The 19430-nt window shown below is 43.7% G+C and overlaps 1 protein-coding gene across 8 annotated transcripts in view; it reads left to right on the top strand.

Annotated features, from left to right (window-relative positions):
* alpha-Catr (alpha-catenin related) overlaps window positions 1-19430 on the top strand; it is a 318532-nt gene that overhangs the window by 75257 nt on the left and 223845 nt on the right. The window contains exon 1 of one of the 8 annotated variants that reach the window (XM_069316273.1): window positions 11817-12095. The exons of the other annotated variants lie outside the window; for them this stretch is intronic. Within the exon in view, the coding sequence (XP_069172374.1) occupies window positions 12093-12095 (3 nt within the window). The 5' untranslated portion in view covers window positions 11817-12092. Of the gene's footprint in view, window positions 1-11816; window positions 12096-19430 lie in introns of those variants that run through there. 8 annotated transcript variants of the gene reach the window in all.

Here is a 19430-nt window from a genome sequence, read left to right as displayed (position 1 = left end):
GAGTGTGGTGTGGTGGGTATGATGTAGTGAATATGGTGAGTGTATTGTGGTGTGATGCGTCTGGTGTGGTTGAAGAGGTGAATGTGTTGTGTTTGCGTGTTTTTATGGTGTTTTGCCTTACCTGTTGGTACGTAAGAGTCAATACGAGGATCGTGAGGTCTAGATCGATATTCCGTGCCTTCACGTACCTGTTGCTTTATGATTTAACTTTCATGATGTTCGCATTCTTTGTTGAATTTCTCCCTAAAGTTGTTGATCGAGGAGGCTTTCACGACTTCTTCCCAGTCCATTCCACTTGCTGACAGCTCGTATAGGGTACGAGAATTTCCTTGAATTTCTTCGATAAATTTCAGTTACGAACTTCAACATATGTTTTCACATCCTGTTTTCCCCCCTCGATTTAAATAGGCTGTACTTGTCCACGCTGTCATTCCCTCAGTACCTTGTATGTTGTAATCATGTCCTTTCTCTTTATATCTCCTCAAGGGAGGTAAGATTTATTTCTATGAACCTATCCTTGTTGCTTAAGCTTCTTAGTTTTTGCATTCATCTTGTTAGAAGCCTCTATTTTTCAATTTTGATTTTGTCCTTCATAAAGTGCCGATTTCCGGACGATGCTGCATGTTCTAGTATTGGTCTTGCATACGTTGTGTAGACTGTCTTGTGGGAGTCCATATTTAGGTTCGTAAATGGCGTGTTATTGTTTATATACAATTTAATGCACAATCTCATTTCGTCGGGTAGGTCATTCATTTATATTAGGAACAACAATAGTCCCAGGTTCAAGCCTTGGGGGACCCTATTTGTTACATTGCTCTAGTTCGGTACTTCCTCTCTGATAATGACTGTTTCCTGCCCGTTAGGTACTCCATTTCCGAATTTAGTGCCTTTCAAGTTATCCAAGCGTTTTAGCCACTTTAATTATCAGCCTTTCATGATTAATAGAATCAAATGTTTCTTAACAGTCTAGCAAGATGCAGTTTACCAAGCCTTCTCTTTAATGTCGTAATTTGGTAACTTTGTCGCTGAATTCGATCAAGTTTGTCATGAATGACTTTACCCATTCTAAATCTGTGCTGCCATTCCATTACAAAGTTAATCATCTCCAAGTACTTAATAATTCTCACCCCGATTGCCTACAGCACTTTGCAAGCAATTCATGTCAGTGATACTAATGTATAATTCAGAGCAACTTGTCTGTCCTCTTTGGACTACGGGACTACGTTTGCCTTATTCAAGAAATCCGGGAAATCTCCTGTCTTGAATATTTTAATATAATTATGAGTAACAAAGTATCCCTTTAGCCTCGTTGAACAGCCATAGTGATATAAATTCTGGTCCTACTGCGGTGTGACACTATGGTGTGGTGTATGGTTCTATAGTGAGATATGGTGTATGGTGTGGCAGTGTTGTGTACTACGAAATATAGAGTGGTGTGATATGTGATGTAATAGTGTAATGTATGGTGTGGTAGTGGTGTGCCGTATGGTGTGGTAGTGTGGCGCTATGTATGGTGTGGTAGTGTGGCGCTATGTATGGTGTGGTAGTGTGGCGCTATGTATGGTGTGGTAGTGTGGCGCTATGTATGGTGTGATATTAAGGTGTGAAGTGAGGCTGTGTTTAGCACAGTTGAAGCGTATAGTGGCAGAGGAGCAGCGGGACTCTAGAAGCCTTCCTCTTTCAGAGAATGGTTAAAGTTGCCTACATGATGAGAGGCTTCGCTTTGAGAGAGAATGAGATGAGAGTAAGAGGGAGGGAGGGAGGGAGAGAGAGAATAGGAGCGGCATCAACACTCGGTGAGAGTAGATGGGCGCCACACTCCCTCTGAACACCAAACAGTGAAATCAGGGATGCGGCGAAGTGTGTGTGTGAGTGTGTGTGTGTGTGTGTGTGTGTGTGTGTGTGTGTGGTAAGGAGGGATAGAGGGACGTCCCCGCCAGTTGTAGAGGGAGGGAGGGACATGCCCCCTAGGGAAATGGAGGGAAGGAGCGCAAAACACAGGAGGGAGGGAGGGATATCCCCCAACAGTAGTGGTTAGAGGGTAGGAGGGGATGTCGCTGACTGTGGTGGAGGGAGGGAGGGTGGGCGTGATAGAGTCCGCGCGGTGGGTGGGGATGCGTGTGCGCCTCAGTGTGGTGCTGAGTGTGGTGGTGAACACAGTGCTGCGCTGGGTCGCGAGTCAGTGAGTGCTGGTGCTGTGGTGCTCCCGGGCTTCACACCGGGATATACCAACCACCCCCTCTAGTGCGGCCGGGGACGGGCTTGGCCGGTTGTGTGGGCGCGCGATGGTGCTGCTCCGGGCATAGGGCTGGCCCTTAATAGCGGCTACTGAAGGTTGATGGTGGTGGCGGGGTCGTGGCCGCACACTGTTGCTCTCTACTCGACCTTGCAACCCTCGCTGTCAACCGCTGCAACCCTCACTAGGAAAACCAACAAATGCGCCTCCACCCCTCTCCCCCAACACCCCCAATCGTTGCAAACCAGGCTCCATTTGTTGTCTCAAAAGATTTCTCCCCCTGACCTACCGTGGCGTTGGGCATTTGCAATTAGCTTCTATGCTATTGCATGCAACATAACAAAAAAATAAGATATTAATCATCAGAGCCCACAGTGTTATACAATCACTTCCCGTTGTGATATACAATCACCCATTGTCTGTTACTACCATCATCATTCCTGACTGTGATTGAGTGAAGACACAGGCACTGTGACACGCTACTGTGACTAACTGTAACTCTTGTCATTTGGAGCGGACCTCCTCTTGTGCACTGCCATCTTTCTCCGTGACCTCTTGTGACCTATCACCTACACTGAGTGACCTTAGCCTCTCAGGACCTATTATCCATGCAGTGTTTCGACACGACAGCGACCTATCACGACGTATTGAGGAATATAGCCTTCCATACTCTATGACTAATTGCGGTCTTTAACGCCTTATATATTAATAAAGTTACAGTGACTTTATATTTGTCGAGACCTTTTGTAACCTTATAATTACCGTGATGAAACATGACCAGATGATTCATTATACTGACCTGTAATTTAACTGTTGTGACCTGTCACGGGGGAATCATGACTTCATCTAATTCAACGTCTCTGACATGTTTTCTTAAGCTGTGACCAGGAACAACATGACTTTGGATCTCTTTAGCTCTTTAGAACAACTCTTTAGATCTTACCGAACCACTCGCATTCATGTTGAACTTCACTCAATCCATTACAATTAGCCTTTGACCATAAAGGGGGCAGTCATAAGCCTCTTTGATATGGGATCACTCAAATCATGCTGTTAATTCTCCTTTCCAGTCATCACTACCCTTCTGTGACCTGCTTCCACCAACAGTATTCCTTATTGACGCCCAAAGAGTGCTCGAGTTACAGTAATAATTTAGATTATCATTAATAGAAGCCTGCATAGTTCATTAAGCCCAATAAAAACAGTAGTTTCGTATCGATTGCCAGGCAAAATGAGGAGTGCTTTAAACTGGGAATGAATCCCTTCAATGCCATCATTACATGTTTTCATCTAATTTTTTTTTAATGCGGGGCCGACTTTTTTCTTAGCTTTTTCAATTTTGTTCGAGTGAAAGGCTGTCAAATTCAGGAAGTTTACCTGCTAGTGAGATTTTGTTTGACTATTAATACGAAGACTGGTTTAAAGCTATTATCTGTGTGGCTCAAACACAGATGTTTGTGTCGTTGATTTGGCGAGGGAGGATTCGTAGGAAAGAGATACGAAATGTGGATTCAATTTAGGCAAATGGTTTGGCCTGTGGATTCTTCAGTTCAAACTGTTTGAACTGAAGGGGATGTTTCGTTGTGTTGATGAAGTAGATGTATTGTGTTGATGAAGTAGATGTATTGTGTTGATGAAGTAGATGTATTGTGTTGATGAGGTAGATGTATTGTTGTGCTGGTGAGGTAGATGTATTGTTGTGTTGGTGAGGTAGATGTATTGTTGTGTTGGTGAGGTAGATGTATTGTTGTGTTGATGAGGTAGATGTATTGTTGTGTTGGTGAGGTAGATGTATTGTTGTGTTGATGAGGTAGATGTATTGTTGTGCTGGTGAAGTAGATGTATTGTTGTGTTGATGAGGTAGATCTATCGTTGTGTTGGTGAGGTAGATATAGAGATTTGTTTTTGTTCCCTTATTGTGTGAAGGGTGAATGGTTACTGTTTGCAATGAGCGAATGGTTACTAAGGACGTGTAGCGTGTCAATGGTTAATAAGGGTGTGTAGTGTGAATGATTAGTAAGAGTGTGTAGTGTATAACGAGTTATTAAGGGGTGTGTGTAGTCTGTGCAGAGTTACTAATGGTGAGAAGTGTACCAATGGTTACTAAGGGTGCGAAGCGTGTTGTTATTAATGGTGTGTAGTCTGTGTAATGTATCAGTGGTTGCTAGGAGTGGGAAACATGCGATTGGTTGCTAGGGAATGCGTGTATGTGCAAGACAAAATCGCATGTTATACTCAGTGTCCATGAAAAGGATCGACTGGGCAACCTCAGCCTTATACGAGACCTGTGTCTTAAGATGTTAATTCATTCATTCTGTTGGTGTTGCTTAAGGCATGCATGTTCAGTAATATTTGTATGAATTGGATAATATTCTTCGTAAAAGTTTTAGATTCAGTTCTAAAACTTGGATCAGTTCTTGGATAATTAAATGATCCGTACGCGTTCACAAACATACATCCACACACACATACAAACAAACACCCACCCATTCCCACTCCTACTTTCTTCGTTTAAACACGCCCATTACCCAAATAATAGTGAAATTTCATAACGTCTAATTCACTATTGTTGATGGAAAGTCATAACAGATGAACTCAAAGAAATAACAGGAAAGAGAATCTCAGATGCAACAGCAATAATAGAAACTAAAATAATTTAATACTTTCTAAAGCAAATTTACAAAGATAACACAAGTATATAAGGAAATAAGAGAAGCAGGGGCCGAGGTCTTGAGTGGCCATACTGGTCAAAGAAGAAAACTTTTGAAGAGAGGGACATTGAGGAACAAATCATACAGGCTGCATTACTGGAATAATATCATTGGAAGGAGAGACATTAGTTATGGCTGGGTTTTAGAGGTCCTCTCATCGCCTCCTGAAAACCACATAAGACCAATAGGAAAATACGGGAGGGAGGGGAGAAAATTATCAGGGGGAAAGGACCAAGCCAACATAGCTTTTGAAAATAGGTCAGGTTAAAGATTTGGGATGGGACGGGGAAAAAGAATGGTGGCTAACTACTTGAACGGTTGGGGATTGAACGCCGACTTGCATGAAGCAAGACCGTTGCTCTACCGTCCAGCCCAAGTGGTTGGGCACACGGGAATAAAAACCGAGTTTGCATCAATATTATCCAGGATGCACATCGCTTTGATTTAGAACAAAGCTGCTAGTAAATGGGTGCTGTAATGATGGACACATTAACAGGGAGCAATCAATCCACTTTGGTGAGAAAAACATGGAAAGGAAAGTTGGCAGAAGTAACTGAAAGGAACTTCCAACTGCATCGTATCGGGACAGAGACACAAAAACAGAAAAGCAGTAGACAAACCAGAGAGACTAAAACTGTCATTTATTCACAGTGAAATGCGCATAGCATTGATCACGCAATGTTCTCTAACAAGTAACTCCTATACTTTGATATTTGATTTTGTAATTGTTATTTTAAGTGAAACAAGAAAGATCAAACAATGGTGGAAGATAGCCTTCCATAAATATGAGTGCCAGAAGGCTAGGTAATTCCTATGTGATATCACCATGGAAAATTAAAATGAGGAAAAAAAAGACGAACTACTTAACAAGTGAGTCTAAAGAAACTTAAGAAATAGTCATACTACCTCAAAGAGTTAAAATGGGTCAAGAAAATATGTCAATGGTTTGCTTGGCAGTGTTTTGAGATGAAATGAAGAATTGAAAGAGAACGGAATGAATAAACGTTCATAGAACTACAACATATCTGCAATAGAGTAACGAATGCACGAGAAATCGCAAAGCAACAGAAAAACAGCGTAAAAATGAGACAGAAGCTGAATTACTGATAGTGGAAAGGCAAGGTATGACAACAGAAGCTTGACCCTACAATCACATCCAGCCGAGAGCTCGCACACACACACACACACACACACACACACACACACACACACACACCAGCATTGGTTCAGGTTCGGTAAATACTGCCACACAAATTTCAATGAATTCTTCAACTGGGCTACCGAGATCAGAGAAGAAAATCTTTCGACAGCGTTTCTATATAAGACTAGCGCTCATGATGGAGAAAGAAGCACAAGTGACCATAAAGTGTTCCAGGGATATAGGAGCACCTCTGGAACACAAGATAATTACAGTGAGGGATAAGATACCTTAGAGTGGCGGCATATTAACATGTCTGTCCTAAACCTGTTCCACAGGGGTCAGTACTAGAGACAGTCGTATTACTGATCTATGTAAACGACTTATCAAATGGACTAAGTTAGACTACATTCTCACATATTTTACTGACGATACAAAAATCAGTGAATATTGCGAGAAACTACAAGATGAGTTGGACGAACTGAAATAATGATCAAATAAGTGGATCCCTGAATTTAACCCAAATAAGTAAAAGTAATGAAATTGTGTACCTGTAAATCACCCTGGACTCTACCTACGCCTTTTTTCTGTCAATGTTATTACATCAAACACAAGCCAATATCACACGAATATCGACAGAGAGTCATGCAGAACGTTTTTTATATTTTTGATATTTTTTATATCATATGTCAGAATAAATTCATATACATGTGGCAAAGGTCCAGAGATGTTTCGTCTCGCTAGTACCAGAGCTGCGAGGAATGAGTAAAGATTTATAACACTACCAATTAAACCTCAAGATGTTGTAAGAGTAGAGACACAAGGCAGACTTGATCGTTATATACAACATTGTCAAAGATGTAGTTAGTGAAGACAAGGAGAGACTAGCGTGAGAGGTTCATAAACAACAAGGCAATGGTAGAAATTAATCTCCCGAACGAACCACGGACACATCAGAAAAAATGTTTGCACTGTAGAGACCCTTAAGTGAAGTGGCAGAGGAAGAACACGATACACAGCTTTTAAGTGTAGATATGAAAGATACCAATTGGCTAGGATACCCACACACAGGTCAATTCAGTTTTGAAAGGAGCGGTAGCTCGTATCTTGAAAGTACCAATAGATTCAAGTTCATGTTGATAGAGACAGGAAAAAATACATCCCAAAGGGATAAAGTAGCTCAGGCTATTTCGACCCCCCGTACTACTAGGTGAATACACCACAGTGAGAACACACACAGCAAAATGTCTTCGGCTACATATACAACTCACCCGTCTGCTTAGGGTGTGGCTGAGGTGCGCGTGGTTGGTGCTGGTGGGTGAGCGACTGTGCTGTTTAATGCCTATGCAAGTCTGGATAAGGCTTTTGTGTCTGGTTACTGTTTTTCCAAGGCTGGTTAATGTTTTCTCAGCATAACTTGTGTGGGAAAAACATCAGTATGGTGTTTGCTCATTAAACAGACTTACGCTCTATTGACATTTGTCTGACGACGTACGAAACATAACAACAGGAAGACGCAGATTGTCTCTGCAAGCTTATCACTGTAATCCGTTTCGTGGTTTTATTTGACGGGTATGAGTCGCCACTGTACTTTTAAAACAGGTTCCGTCTCTTATGTCTCAAGGAGTCATTTGCCAGGATGGTTAGTCAGGTCATATGTTCCTTGAATGAGCACTGCGGTGATTTCAACCCAGGTGAGCTGTAGTGGTCTCAACCGTAGAGTTAGTTGTGGTGGTCTTAACCATTCAGGATTAACTGTGGTGGACGAGGGGGTCAGTGGAGTGGAGGGGGAGTGTGGTAGGATCAGAGGAGGTTTACCACTTGCCGTACTGTAGTGAGCTTGTGGCAGGAATGTGTGTGTACTGTTGATGGAGGCTGTGTCGTGATCCATTATCTAGGGACGAGGGGCCCCTTGTCTTCTAGCCAATCTAGAGGACGAGGGGCACGAGAGGTACATAAAATGAAAGATAAGAGATATGATAGTAAATATCGCATTATTATGTTTACAAAGTTAATACGGTTTTACCTAACATCCAGACACACATTGCATACTTGTAGATTTGCTCCTTCAATTAAATAATTTTTATCACTATTAAATTTCTATCACGTTTCTTGTGTTTTCAAAATTGTTGGTCACAATTCTGTACATGTATATGTACCAGAGAACGAGCCTGGTGCTGATTGGCTGACCGAGGTCACAACAGCATCACACAATCTTGCTTACTGAACCCATCTTCACCACACCAAATCATCACCATCATTGTAACCATCTTCACTACACACAAACGTCATCACTGTGACCGTCTTAACTAAAGAGATTTGAAAAAAGTGACCATCAGACGACCATCCTCACTGTTTTGATCACTGTTATCTTCACTGTTATCTATGCTTCCCGGGCAGCACTGCCCACTCCATCTACAATCATCATCCTTACCTTCTATACCCTTCGCCACCTTCCCTACCCTTTGCCACCTTCCCTACCCTTCGCCACCTTCCCTACCCTTCACCTCCTTCCCTACCCTTCACCACCTTCCCTACCCTTCACCACCTTCCCTACCCTTTGCCACCTTCCCTACCCTTTGCCACCTTCCCTACCCTTCACCACCTTCCCTACCCTTCACCACCTTCCCTACCCTTCACCACCTTCCCTACCCTTCACCACCTTCCCTACCCTTCACCACCTTCCCTACCCTTCGCCATCTTCCCTACCCTTCACCACCTTCCCTACCCTTCACCACCTTCCCTACCCTTCACCACCTTCCCTACCCTTCACCACCTTCCCTACCCTCCGTCACCTTCCCTACCCTCCGTCACCTTCCCTACCCTTCACCACCTTCCCTGCCCTTCGCCACCTTCGCCACCTTCCCTACCCTTCGCCACCATCTCTACCCTTCACCACCTTCCCTACCCTTCGCCATCTTCCCTACCCTTCACCACCTTCCCTACCCTTCACCACCTTCCCTACCCTTCACCACCTTCCCTACCCTTCACCACCTTCCCTACCCTTCACCACCTTCCCTACCCTTCACCACCTTCCCTACCCTTCACCACCTTCCCTACCCTCCGTCACCTTCCCTACCCTTCACCACCTTCCCTGCCCTTCGCCACCTTCGCCACCTTCCCTACCCTTCGCCATCTTCCCTACCTTTCACTACTTTCCCTACCCTTCACTACCTTCCCTACCCTTCACCACCTTCCCTACCCTTCACCACCTTCCCTACCCTTCACCACCTTACCTACCCTTCACCACCTTCCCTACCCTTCGCCACCTTCTCTACTCTTCACCACCTTCCCTACCCTTCGCCACCTTCTCTACTCTTCACCACCTTCCCTACCCTTCGCCACCTTCCCTACCCTTCGCCACCTTCCCTACCCTTCGCCATCTTCCCTACCCTTTGCCATCTTCCCTACCCTTCGCCACCTTCCCTACCCTTCGCCACCTTCCCTACCCTTCGCCACCTTCCCTACCCTTCGCCACCTTCCCTACCCTTCGCCACCTTCCCTACCCTTCGCCATCTTCCCTACCTTTCACTACTTTTCATCTACTTCACAGCCTTCCCTACATTTCAACACTCCCCCTACTCTTCACTATCTTCACTTCCCTTCATCACCTTCCTTATCTTAACGACCTTCCCTACCATACACCACCTTTACCCTTCACCTTTCTCTTCATAATTTCCTTACCTTTACCACCTTCCAATCTCTTCCCTAATTACCATATCCCTCTTCTACACGACTTTCCATTCATTGATAAAGGGAAAGTGTTGAATGAGAGGGTAGTTGGTGAAGGGTAGGGAAGGTGGCGAAGGGTAGGGAAGGTGGTGAAGGGCAGGGAAGGTGGCGAAGGGTAGGGAAGGTGGCGAAGGGTAGGGAAGGTGGCGAAGGGTAGGGAAGGTGGCGAAGGGTAGGGAAGGTGGCGAAGGGTAGGGAAGGTGTGAAGGGTAGGGAAGGTGGTGAAGGGTAGGGAAGGTGGCGAAGGGTAGGGAAGGTGGTGAAGGGTAGGGAAGATGGCGAAGGATAGGGAAGGTGGTGAAGGCTAAGGATAGTAGGGAAAGATAGGGAAAGTGATAAAGGGAATTATCTTCCCCCTCTCTCCCACTTTAGCCTCCTTTCCCTTTTTCTTTAGTTATCCCATTCCTTTTCTCTCTTTCTCTTATGTAAGTTCCCATCATGTTCCAAATGCTTCTGTTTAATGAATATTTTAGTCTATAAAAACCGGACTGCGAACAACTCAAGTGGTTCGATATCCTGAATTGGGCAGCCATTTTGGTTACTAATTTTTACCCCCCGCATTTTTTTAATATGATCAATTTTGAAAACAAGATCCATTTTTTAACGTTACAGAAAATTTTTGTTGTGAAGTGATCGGGCTGCTGCTGCTGCTGTTGCTGCTGTTGTTATTGTTGTTGCTGTTGTTGTTGGTCTGTTTATTGCGTTTTGAAAAAAAAAATGTTTGTGTGCCAAAAAATTGAAAAAATAAGTGTTTCCAGCACAGTGTGACAATAAGTACGACTGGTGTAAGACAGTCTGGAACACGTCTGAAAGTGAGGTTAGCAACAGTCTGGAACACGTCTGAAAGTGAGGTTAGCAACAGTCTGGAACACGTCTGAAAGTGAGGTTAGCAACAGTCTGGAACACGTCTGAAAGTGAGGTTAGCAACAGTCTGGAACACGTCTGAAAGTGAGGTTAGCAACAGTCTGGAACACGTCTGAAAGTGCGCTTAGCAACAGTCTGGACTGTGTGTGTAGTGTTTGATCGAGACTTTAGACACCAGCAAGTAACGCTAAAGTTGAGAGTAAAGGGGTTTAAAAAAACAAAGCAAAAAAAAGTAGACAGATATATGTGAGTTTTTCGTGGGGAATTTTGTTGTTCTTCTGCATTTCTACTGCTGCTGTTGCTGCTGCTGCCCACCGGAGTTCAACAGCGCTTCTGTGGAGGTGGTCATCACTACATCGGAATTCTCAGTACCCACACCGGAACGCGGTACACACACCAGAACTCGGTACCCACATCGGAACTCGGTACCCACATTGGAACTCGGTACCCACATCGGAACTCGGTACCCACAGTGGAACTCGGTACCCACACCTGAACTCAGTACCCACACCGGAACACGGTACCCACACCGGAACTCAGTACTCACACCGGAAATCGGTACCCACATCGGAACACGGTACCTACAGTGGAACTCGGAACCACACCTGAACTCAGTACCCACACCGGAACACGGTACCCACACCTGAACTCGGTACCCACACCTGAACACGGTACCCACACCTGAACTCGGTACCTATACCTGAACTCAGTACCCACACTGGAACACGGTACCCACACTGGAACTCAGTACCCACATCGTAACTCCGTACCCCACATCAGAACACAGTACCCACACCGAAACTTTTCACAACACTGGTACTGGACACATTACTAGACATCAGTACCTACACCGGGTCTCATACCCACACCAGACCTCATCACAACACCAGACATCAGTACCCACACCCGCACTGACCAACCACACCACACTCAATACCCACACCGGACCTCATCACTAAACCGGAACTCATCATCCATCGAAAGTGTTTACCATCTCCCTACGGAACTCGTCACCGCTTCTCTCGGCCCACCAAGTGTTTAACAACCGACACCCAGGCCATTAACCCATCTCCCACTGCTAGTTCCCGTACTCCTGTCGTCACGACCTACGGGAAGGAGGGTGTGAGGTGTTGTAGCAAAGGCATCAGCTACCGCAGCACCAGCAGCAGCCACAGCTCCAGCGGGAGAAGCGACAGCAGGAGGAGCAGCAGCGGAGGGAGCGGGTGTTAAGGCAGGTGTCGGGGGATGGTGGCGGCCGTGGGCAGATAGCCGCGTGACAGCCACCGTGGCCGTGGCTGGGTGCGGGGCGGCCGATGGCTTCTCTACCTACGTGCTAGTGTACCTGGTAGGCCGCTCTCTCCTCACGCCCCTCGCCGCCCTCCTCAACGCTGCCTCTCAACAAGCCTCTACCATGGTGAGTAAAAACTCTACGCTCTCTGCAACCCACGTTTCATTACTATATTTCAGGATGATAACTCTCACGCTTCCCACATCAGTGGGATTAGCTGTAGATTCATTCCCAAATTTATTATAGCTACAAATCACGAATTTGAAACCTCAAATTTTCGAAACTATGATATATACATTTTCGTGACTTAGTTGTAGTGGAAATTAAAAGTTTTAGTTCACGAAAAAGTAAGGCAGACATTTTTACAGACTGCGTGTTTCTGAATATACTCAACAATGTTCTGTTTTGATTATATGTGTACTATAAGTAACTGAGACTTGCCTGATATTTAACATCTGTATTAGTTCTGAGTTTTAACCAATATCGGACATTTTAGCGTTGGTAATCATTTCGCACTCCTAGTACTAGAAAAAGACACCCACCCAGCCCGAACTAACCGGGCTGTGGTGGGTATGTTGTGCCTGAGGGCCGCTCCAAGCAACAGTCTGGTGAACCAAACTCTCACAAATCAAACCTGGCCTCGGGCCGGGCTTGGGTAATAGAAGAACTCCCAGAACCCCATCAAGCAGGCGGCTGGTACAGAAACAGATAAAGCAGAACTCACACATCTTAAGATAGGAAGTAACAACATTTCGGTCCACTCTGGACCATTATCAAGTCGTATAATGAGATCATTACATAATGGTCAAGAACGGACCAAATTGTTGTTGCTTCCATTATTTTCAGATGTAATGGGTTGGGTGTTAAATTTTCAGCCACGTTATTGTGACATTGTCGACAAGTGCTAGAATCGACATAGCGCCTCGGGCAAAGGGGTGGCAGTTTGATCCAAACAGGGATTTCAATACATCTAAAATATTTTGGATGGCGATTATCAGGGAGTCGTTAATTGACTTTAAAATTAATATTCTCACTAAGTTTTCCACTACGGACAGATCTACATAGTCTTCATTTCAAAATGATTTACTTGTTTGTCTCTATAAATAGAACTGTATATTCACGGATATGTATCAGAATCGGAGGGCAAAAAAAATTAATGCACAGATCTCATTTATCTATGGAATAAAATAAAAGATACTGATTCTATTCTTATAATTGGCGAAGCCTACAATAAGAAGTGTTTGTTGTGAAACGTTTATTTGTATCGTGGAACGTTTGTTTACAGAGTGGAGAGTTTGTTTACATCGTGATATGTTTTTATGTCGTGATATGTTTGTTTATGGCATGATATTTGTGTTTACGTTAAAATATATCTGCTTACTTCGTGATACGTTTATATTGTGCTACGGTTGCTTACATCGTGATACGTTTGGGTACGTCATTTTTACCCGTCGTGGTACCTTCGTTTACGTTGTGATATATTAGTTTATATTTGGTACTACTCATTTATGCATTATATAATATTCATAAAAACTGTCCATTTAGACAGCAGTTTTCATTATTTTCCTTTCGAACTCGATTTGAGACGGTGGTAAAAATTTAGCAGAAAACAGGGAGGCTGAAATAGGCTCTAAGACCTGAGAACAGTTGCAACTGTCTATGTCATCGTTACTCTTTAAATCAAACCCAACCCAACTAACATAAAATTTGTGTTTAACATGTGGTATGCGCAAGAAATGTCTCGTCACTATGACCAGCATAATTTTAATTCCGGCTCAGGTTTTTGGATTCAACTGAGAGGCTGGGCACTTTCTTTAAGAAAAATGAGATGCTTTGGAAAGGTAATGAATCGCTTATTCCAGCTCGAGACGTTTCGTTTGACGTGTTATGGTTACTGAGAGATAATATGATAGGGAGATTAGTTACGACAATAGACAGATGGAATGCAGTTTGAAATGACTGAGGATATAGGAACTAAGCAAAAAAAACCAATCGATATTGTTGTATCGAAAATTAATCATTGGAACTCTTGCTCACCACGTCCTGTCATGCCTCTGTTTTCCACTCCTCCAAACACCACTTCCTTTGCCCAGAGGCATTTGTAATAGTCATTAATAACAGGAATTTTGAATTGTATGTTAGAGGCATTACAAAGATTCTTAAGACATATCATGAAGAGTATTAGAGATAAGCATAACTTAAACACGTTAAAAAAGAATCAGTAAGAAGCATTAACAGCAGGAATTAGTAATAGGCATTAGTAAGAATCACAAGACATTATAAGAAGCATTAGAGATAGGCAAAAATAAGAATTACGAGGCATTAGTAAGACACATTAATTTCATTAGTAAGAGTAACAATGAAAACCGTTACTATTAGGAATTTGTGAGAAACATTAGTAAACGGCAAAATGTTGAGAAGGTTTAATGGAAAAACTTTTTGAAACTGGGTAAAATAAAATAAAGTGAAATAGAATGGAACCGCGCAAGGCAACGTAACCATGAAAGGGAGAAATTAAGGATTAAGGAATGGAAGAAAGTAAAGAGTATGAAGGAGAGAGAGAGATAGAGACAGAGACAGACAGAAAGGCGAATGAAGAAGGAAGAAGAGGTGATGTTGAAGGAAATTATAAGACATGATAAATGATAATAAAGATAGAACCGGATACATATCAAATACGAGAATGTACATTTAAGAGAAACGTAGGAGGGAAGTGATAGATAATGCAGGATAGGAAGAGAAAAATATAGATAACCAGGTGTTAAGATATGTAATGCGGCATACCATGATACCAACGCAACACTACGTTACCATGATTACTTCCTCCGGCTATCAGGCCTATAGCATCCGGCTACCAGGCTTATTGTATCCGGCTACCAAGATTATAGTACCATGATTCTAATCTCCCAAGTTATATACAGTGGGAAGAATGTTGCATTGGGGGGGGGAGAGATTCTCGCTACTCGTCTCATATTCTTTCATCATTAATTGTTCATTCCCGTCGTTCATTGCTCACCTCTTCATTGTTCATTGTTCTGAACGAATGGAATGAATGAATTACATTCATTCAGAACGATAACAACAGAAATAAGCGCAACAAACTTTATTCATGCTCTTCGATTCATATGCAGTCACTTGGACTGGATGGTAGGACGATGATCTTGCTTCTTGCAGGTCAACGTTCAATTCCCGAACGTCCAAGAGGTTGGGAACCATTCCCTTCCTCCGTCCTATTCCAAATCCTTATCTCCATTCTTTCTAACTGCTAATAAATTATCTATCCTCTTTGTTTCACTAATCTCAAACCGGTTCCTGCTGCCTCTTTAAACCAGTTCCTTCTGTCTCTTTACGCCGATTCATATAACAGGCTGGACAGTCACACTCACACGCCACCCACAAAAGGTCCATACAGTTTCCTGTCCGTTCACCCAACAGTTATTCACGCAAGACCATACGCCAGTCCCACACAAGGTCAGTCACTAATCCCAAACCACAAGACCACATCCGGTCCCATTCAACGTCATTCATAATCGACAAGGTTCTCACAGGACCATTCACCAGCCCATCACTATTTTATTCAACAGTTCCTCACCGGTTGATCCACACGAACCAAAAGAAGCCTTTCAGCAGCTCAACAATGGACGATTTTTTTCTGATTTTTTCAAAAGATCATATTTATATCAGTTGACAAGGGAAAATACTAAATTTATATATAATTTATGTAATACTCAGTAAACCAATTTTTCCTATCATCACAGAGCGTGAGCTGTAAACCCCAAATACTTGATCCTGCCTCGCAAGAATTTCAATATTTTGTCTACTGAGTAACCCTCCTGCCTGCCTATCCACACACAAAAAATGTAATCAGAAAGTAGCACAATGGACGATTCGCCAGTCCGACACAGTGTGTTAATCAGTCCCACAAGAGCTAGTAATCATGCCACACGGAGTCATTCACTAGTCCCTCTTCACTTACGTCACAATATTATTCATCATGCCCAATATCGACCAATTAGACTCACTCATGATGGTCATCCTGCCTAATCTAGATTATAAACCCTGGCAGTGAACAGTATTTATTGCACCCGTTGGCTTCATTGTCAGGGTGATAATTATAAACATCCGTTGCAGTATAAATCATTCTCTTCCATCGCTCACTCTAACATCGGCAGTGTTCGCTGTCGGCTGCTAATGTTAGCGGTAAATCACACTCGGAACTTGCGCTATCTGTGATGGGAAATGTCGCGGAAAATTGAACAGTGGAGTGTATTGTGGTCGTATATTTTTGTAAGGTTCTCCTTGACGCGTTGAATCTTTCTCAGCCGCGGTAGAATAGCATTCCCTGAATGAATGTTAATAAGTGCATTGTGTATTTTCACTGGTTGTTAGACCAATTTTGGCCTTGCTTTATTGGCTGATGTAATACCGTAAGTTAAATTACACGAGATGTTTAAAGTCACGTGTTAAAGCTGTGTTTGTTTGTTGATGCAAGGTGAGTGTTGTACTACAGGATAACTAAATCACAATGATAACGGAGAGTATTTTTAAATTAATTGAACCTCACTTGCAGGGGGATTGCTAATGCAATTCTATATTGTGGTTCTTGATGTACTTCCGAGTGCTCGCTAGCTTTGAATGTACCGCTGATGCCATCCAGTTAATGTGTTCCTCTGGTATATGACTTGCTGTTATATCAAATTCTGGACAAAATTAATTGAATGGCTAACAACAGTTGTCTTCCCTTATTCGAGAATTCGCTCCGAGGCCCTCCTTCCTTGGCCCAATTATTAATACAACACATTTCAATTGCTTTGAAGCCATGAAGCTCCCCATTTACACACAGAGATCACACTAACGTGATGCATCAAATTCGAATGCTTAGGGCATTCGATGTGGTATATGGGAAAATATCGTGTAACACTCGGAAAGCTTGAGCCATTCTGAGTGTTCAGTCGAAAATCGGGTATCTGGAATATGATTTTGGGGCATTACCACATTACATTACACACAGTACATTACCAAGCAACAGCCTGTTGGACCAAGCTCTCACAAGGCAAGCCTGGCCTCGGGTTGGGCTTGCGGAGTAGAACTCCCAGAACCCTATCAAACAGATATTGGAGTTCTTTGAGCTCCATTGGAGGTTTCTAGACAAGAGAAGATCTGATGATATACACTGGAAGACTTTGAGTTCTCTAGTAGTTTCCCCGGGGCTTTTGAACCTTATCATAAATTATGAAGCTCTCCCAGGGAAAATAAGTGGATTTTAAATCATTGTTAGAAACATGTTACCGAAGTGGGAAAGACCTTGAACCTTCTGAGAAGCTTTGTGAACTCGTGGTCTTTTAATCATTGTATAAAGCCTTTAAACACATTAAGAAGTGTTTTAGCTACCCAAGAATCCCCTGGAAAATCGTAGGATTAATGTTTGAACTTTAAATCACTCTGGCAGTTAGTCTTGGCTACCAAGGGTGTGTGTATTCACCTAGTTGTATTCACCTAGTTGTGCTTGCGAGGGTTGAGCTCTGCTCTTTCGGCTAGCCTCTCAACTGTCAATCAACTGTTACTAACTACTAACAATTTTTTTTCACACTCGCACACACATCCCGGAAGCAGCCCGCAACATCTGTCTAACTTCCAGGTACCTACTTACTGCTAGGTAACAGGGGGCATCAGGGTGAAAGAAATTCTGCCCATTTGAATCTGCCTGGTGCGGAAATCAACCCAGAGCCACATGATTACGAGTCCCGTGCGGTGTGCACTCAGCTACCAAACCCTGTGTGTGTGTGTGTTTGTTTGTGTGTGTGTATGTGTGTGTGTGTGTGTGTGTGTGTGTGTGTGTGTGTGTGTGTGTGTGTGTGTGTGTGTGTTTGTGTGAGGTGGAGAAGTGTTAGATATGTGGGAAAGGTAAGGGTGTCATGGAGGAAAGGTAGGGTTGTCATGGAGAAAGGGTAGGGATGTGTGTAGAGGGGAGGGGGAAGGATTGGATGGATAGAGGGTAGTAAGAGGGGGAAGGGGGGGGGATAGGGTGGAATGCGCACTTGTAGAGACTCGCTCTTGCAGTTGCTCCTCTCACCCCAGTTTCGTCAAACTCCTCTCCCTTCTCATTCTTATTTTTCTGCACTTTCGTTTTCATTTCTCTTCATCTCCTGATTTCCTTATCTGCTCTCTTCCCTTCATTCTTCTCCTCTTTCTCAAGAATTTTCTATCTTCGTCTTCCTCCACTTACTGTTCTTATACGTCCTATACTTCTTTATCTTTCTCCTCTTCAATTGCCCTTTCTCCTAATCCTCCTATTCTTAATCCACGATTCTTGTTCATACTCGTATTCCTGCTCCTTCGCTACCTTCTCCACCTCCCCTCCTCCTTTCCTTCTCCACCTCCCCTCTTCCTTCCCTTCTCCTCTTCTTCCTTCCCCTTCTGTTCTCCTCTCTTCTCCTATCCCCTCCTTCTCCACTATTGACTGCATAAAAATAGAGTTTGAGAAGTGCTGTCAACGAAGCAAAGACCGTCAGCTGTTTTCTGTCCCTGGGCCGCTGGAGACTGGCTGGCCTCCTTGAGAATGTTACCAAAGTCACGTAAGACGAATTTTATAGCATTTCTTCTGCCCATTGGATGTCATAGATTAGATACACCAAATGTATAGCCTAAGGGGCGGTTGGTTACCCGATTCGACGCGGCATACGCTCCTGATGCTGGGATGTGGTCACCTGACTAACTGCGGCGTGGATCCAGATCTGGCTAGGAGATCTGGCTTCCTGTAGCGTGGAGATTTGGCTTCCTGTAGCGTGGAGATCTGGCTTCCTATGGCTTGGAGATCTGGCTTTCTGTAGCGTGGAGATCTGGCTTCCTGCGGCGTGGAAATCTGGCTTCCTGTGACGGGGAGATCTGGCTTCCTGTTACGTGGAGTTCTGGCTTCCTGTGGCGTGGGGATCTGACTTCCTGTGGCGTGGAGATCTGGCTTCCTGTGGCGAGGAGATCGGGCTTCCTGTAGCGTGGAGATCTGGCTTCCTGTGGCGCGAAGATCTGGGCCCCCTTGTCTTCCCTTAGCATGGCTGCCAGGCTTATTCAGACACTTGAACCTGGATTAATGTGGCTTTTCTAACTGGTCAACTTTTCCGAGACTGCTGTAGCTTGGCATGATGGCTTGAATGACCGATATGACCTGGTTTACTGGAACTTTTTTCAACATGGTATACCAAGGCTTGCAGTCGTATAGTATGGTGGGTTTACACACTGGCGATTTGTGGCTGATGGTACAGTATCGTACCATCTCGACCCGGTTTACATGGCAATATGATATATATATATAAAGCCATGGTGTTTTAATGGGCTGTAGTGTCTGGTCGATTGCACTCAAATGATCAGGCATGCAAGAGTGTATTTGATATTTTATTATGTCACATTCATCTAACTCGACTTAAATTATCTTCGAGTAAAAAGATTAAAGAAAAAATGGAGTAA

This window comes from Procambarus clarkii, chromosome 83 (assembly GCF_040958095.1).
Source record: "Procambarus clarkii isolate CNS0578487 chromosome 83, FALCON_Pclarkii_2.0, whole genome shotgun sequence".
In the NCBI taxonomy this organism is placed as follows: domain Eukaryota; kingdom Metazoa; phylum Arthropoda; class Malacostraca; order Decapoda; family Cambaridae; genus Procambarus; species Procambarus clarkii.
This window is presented reverse-complemented; position numbering and strand designations above follow the sequence as displayed.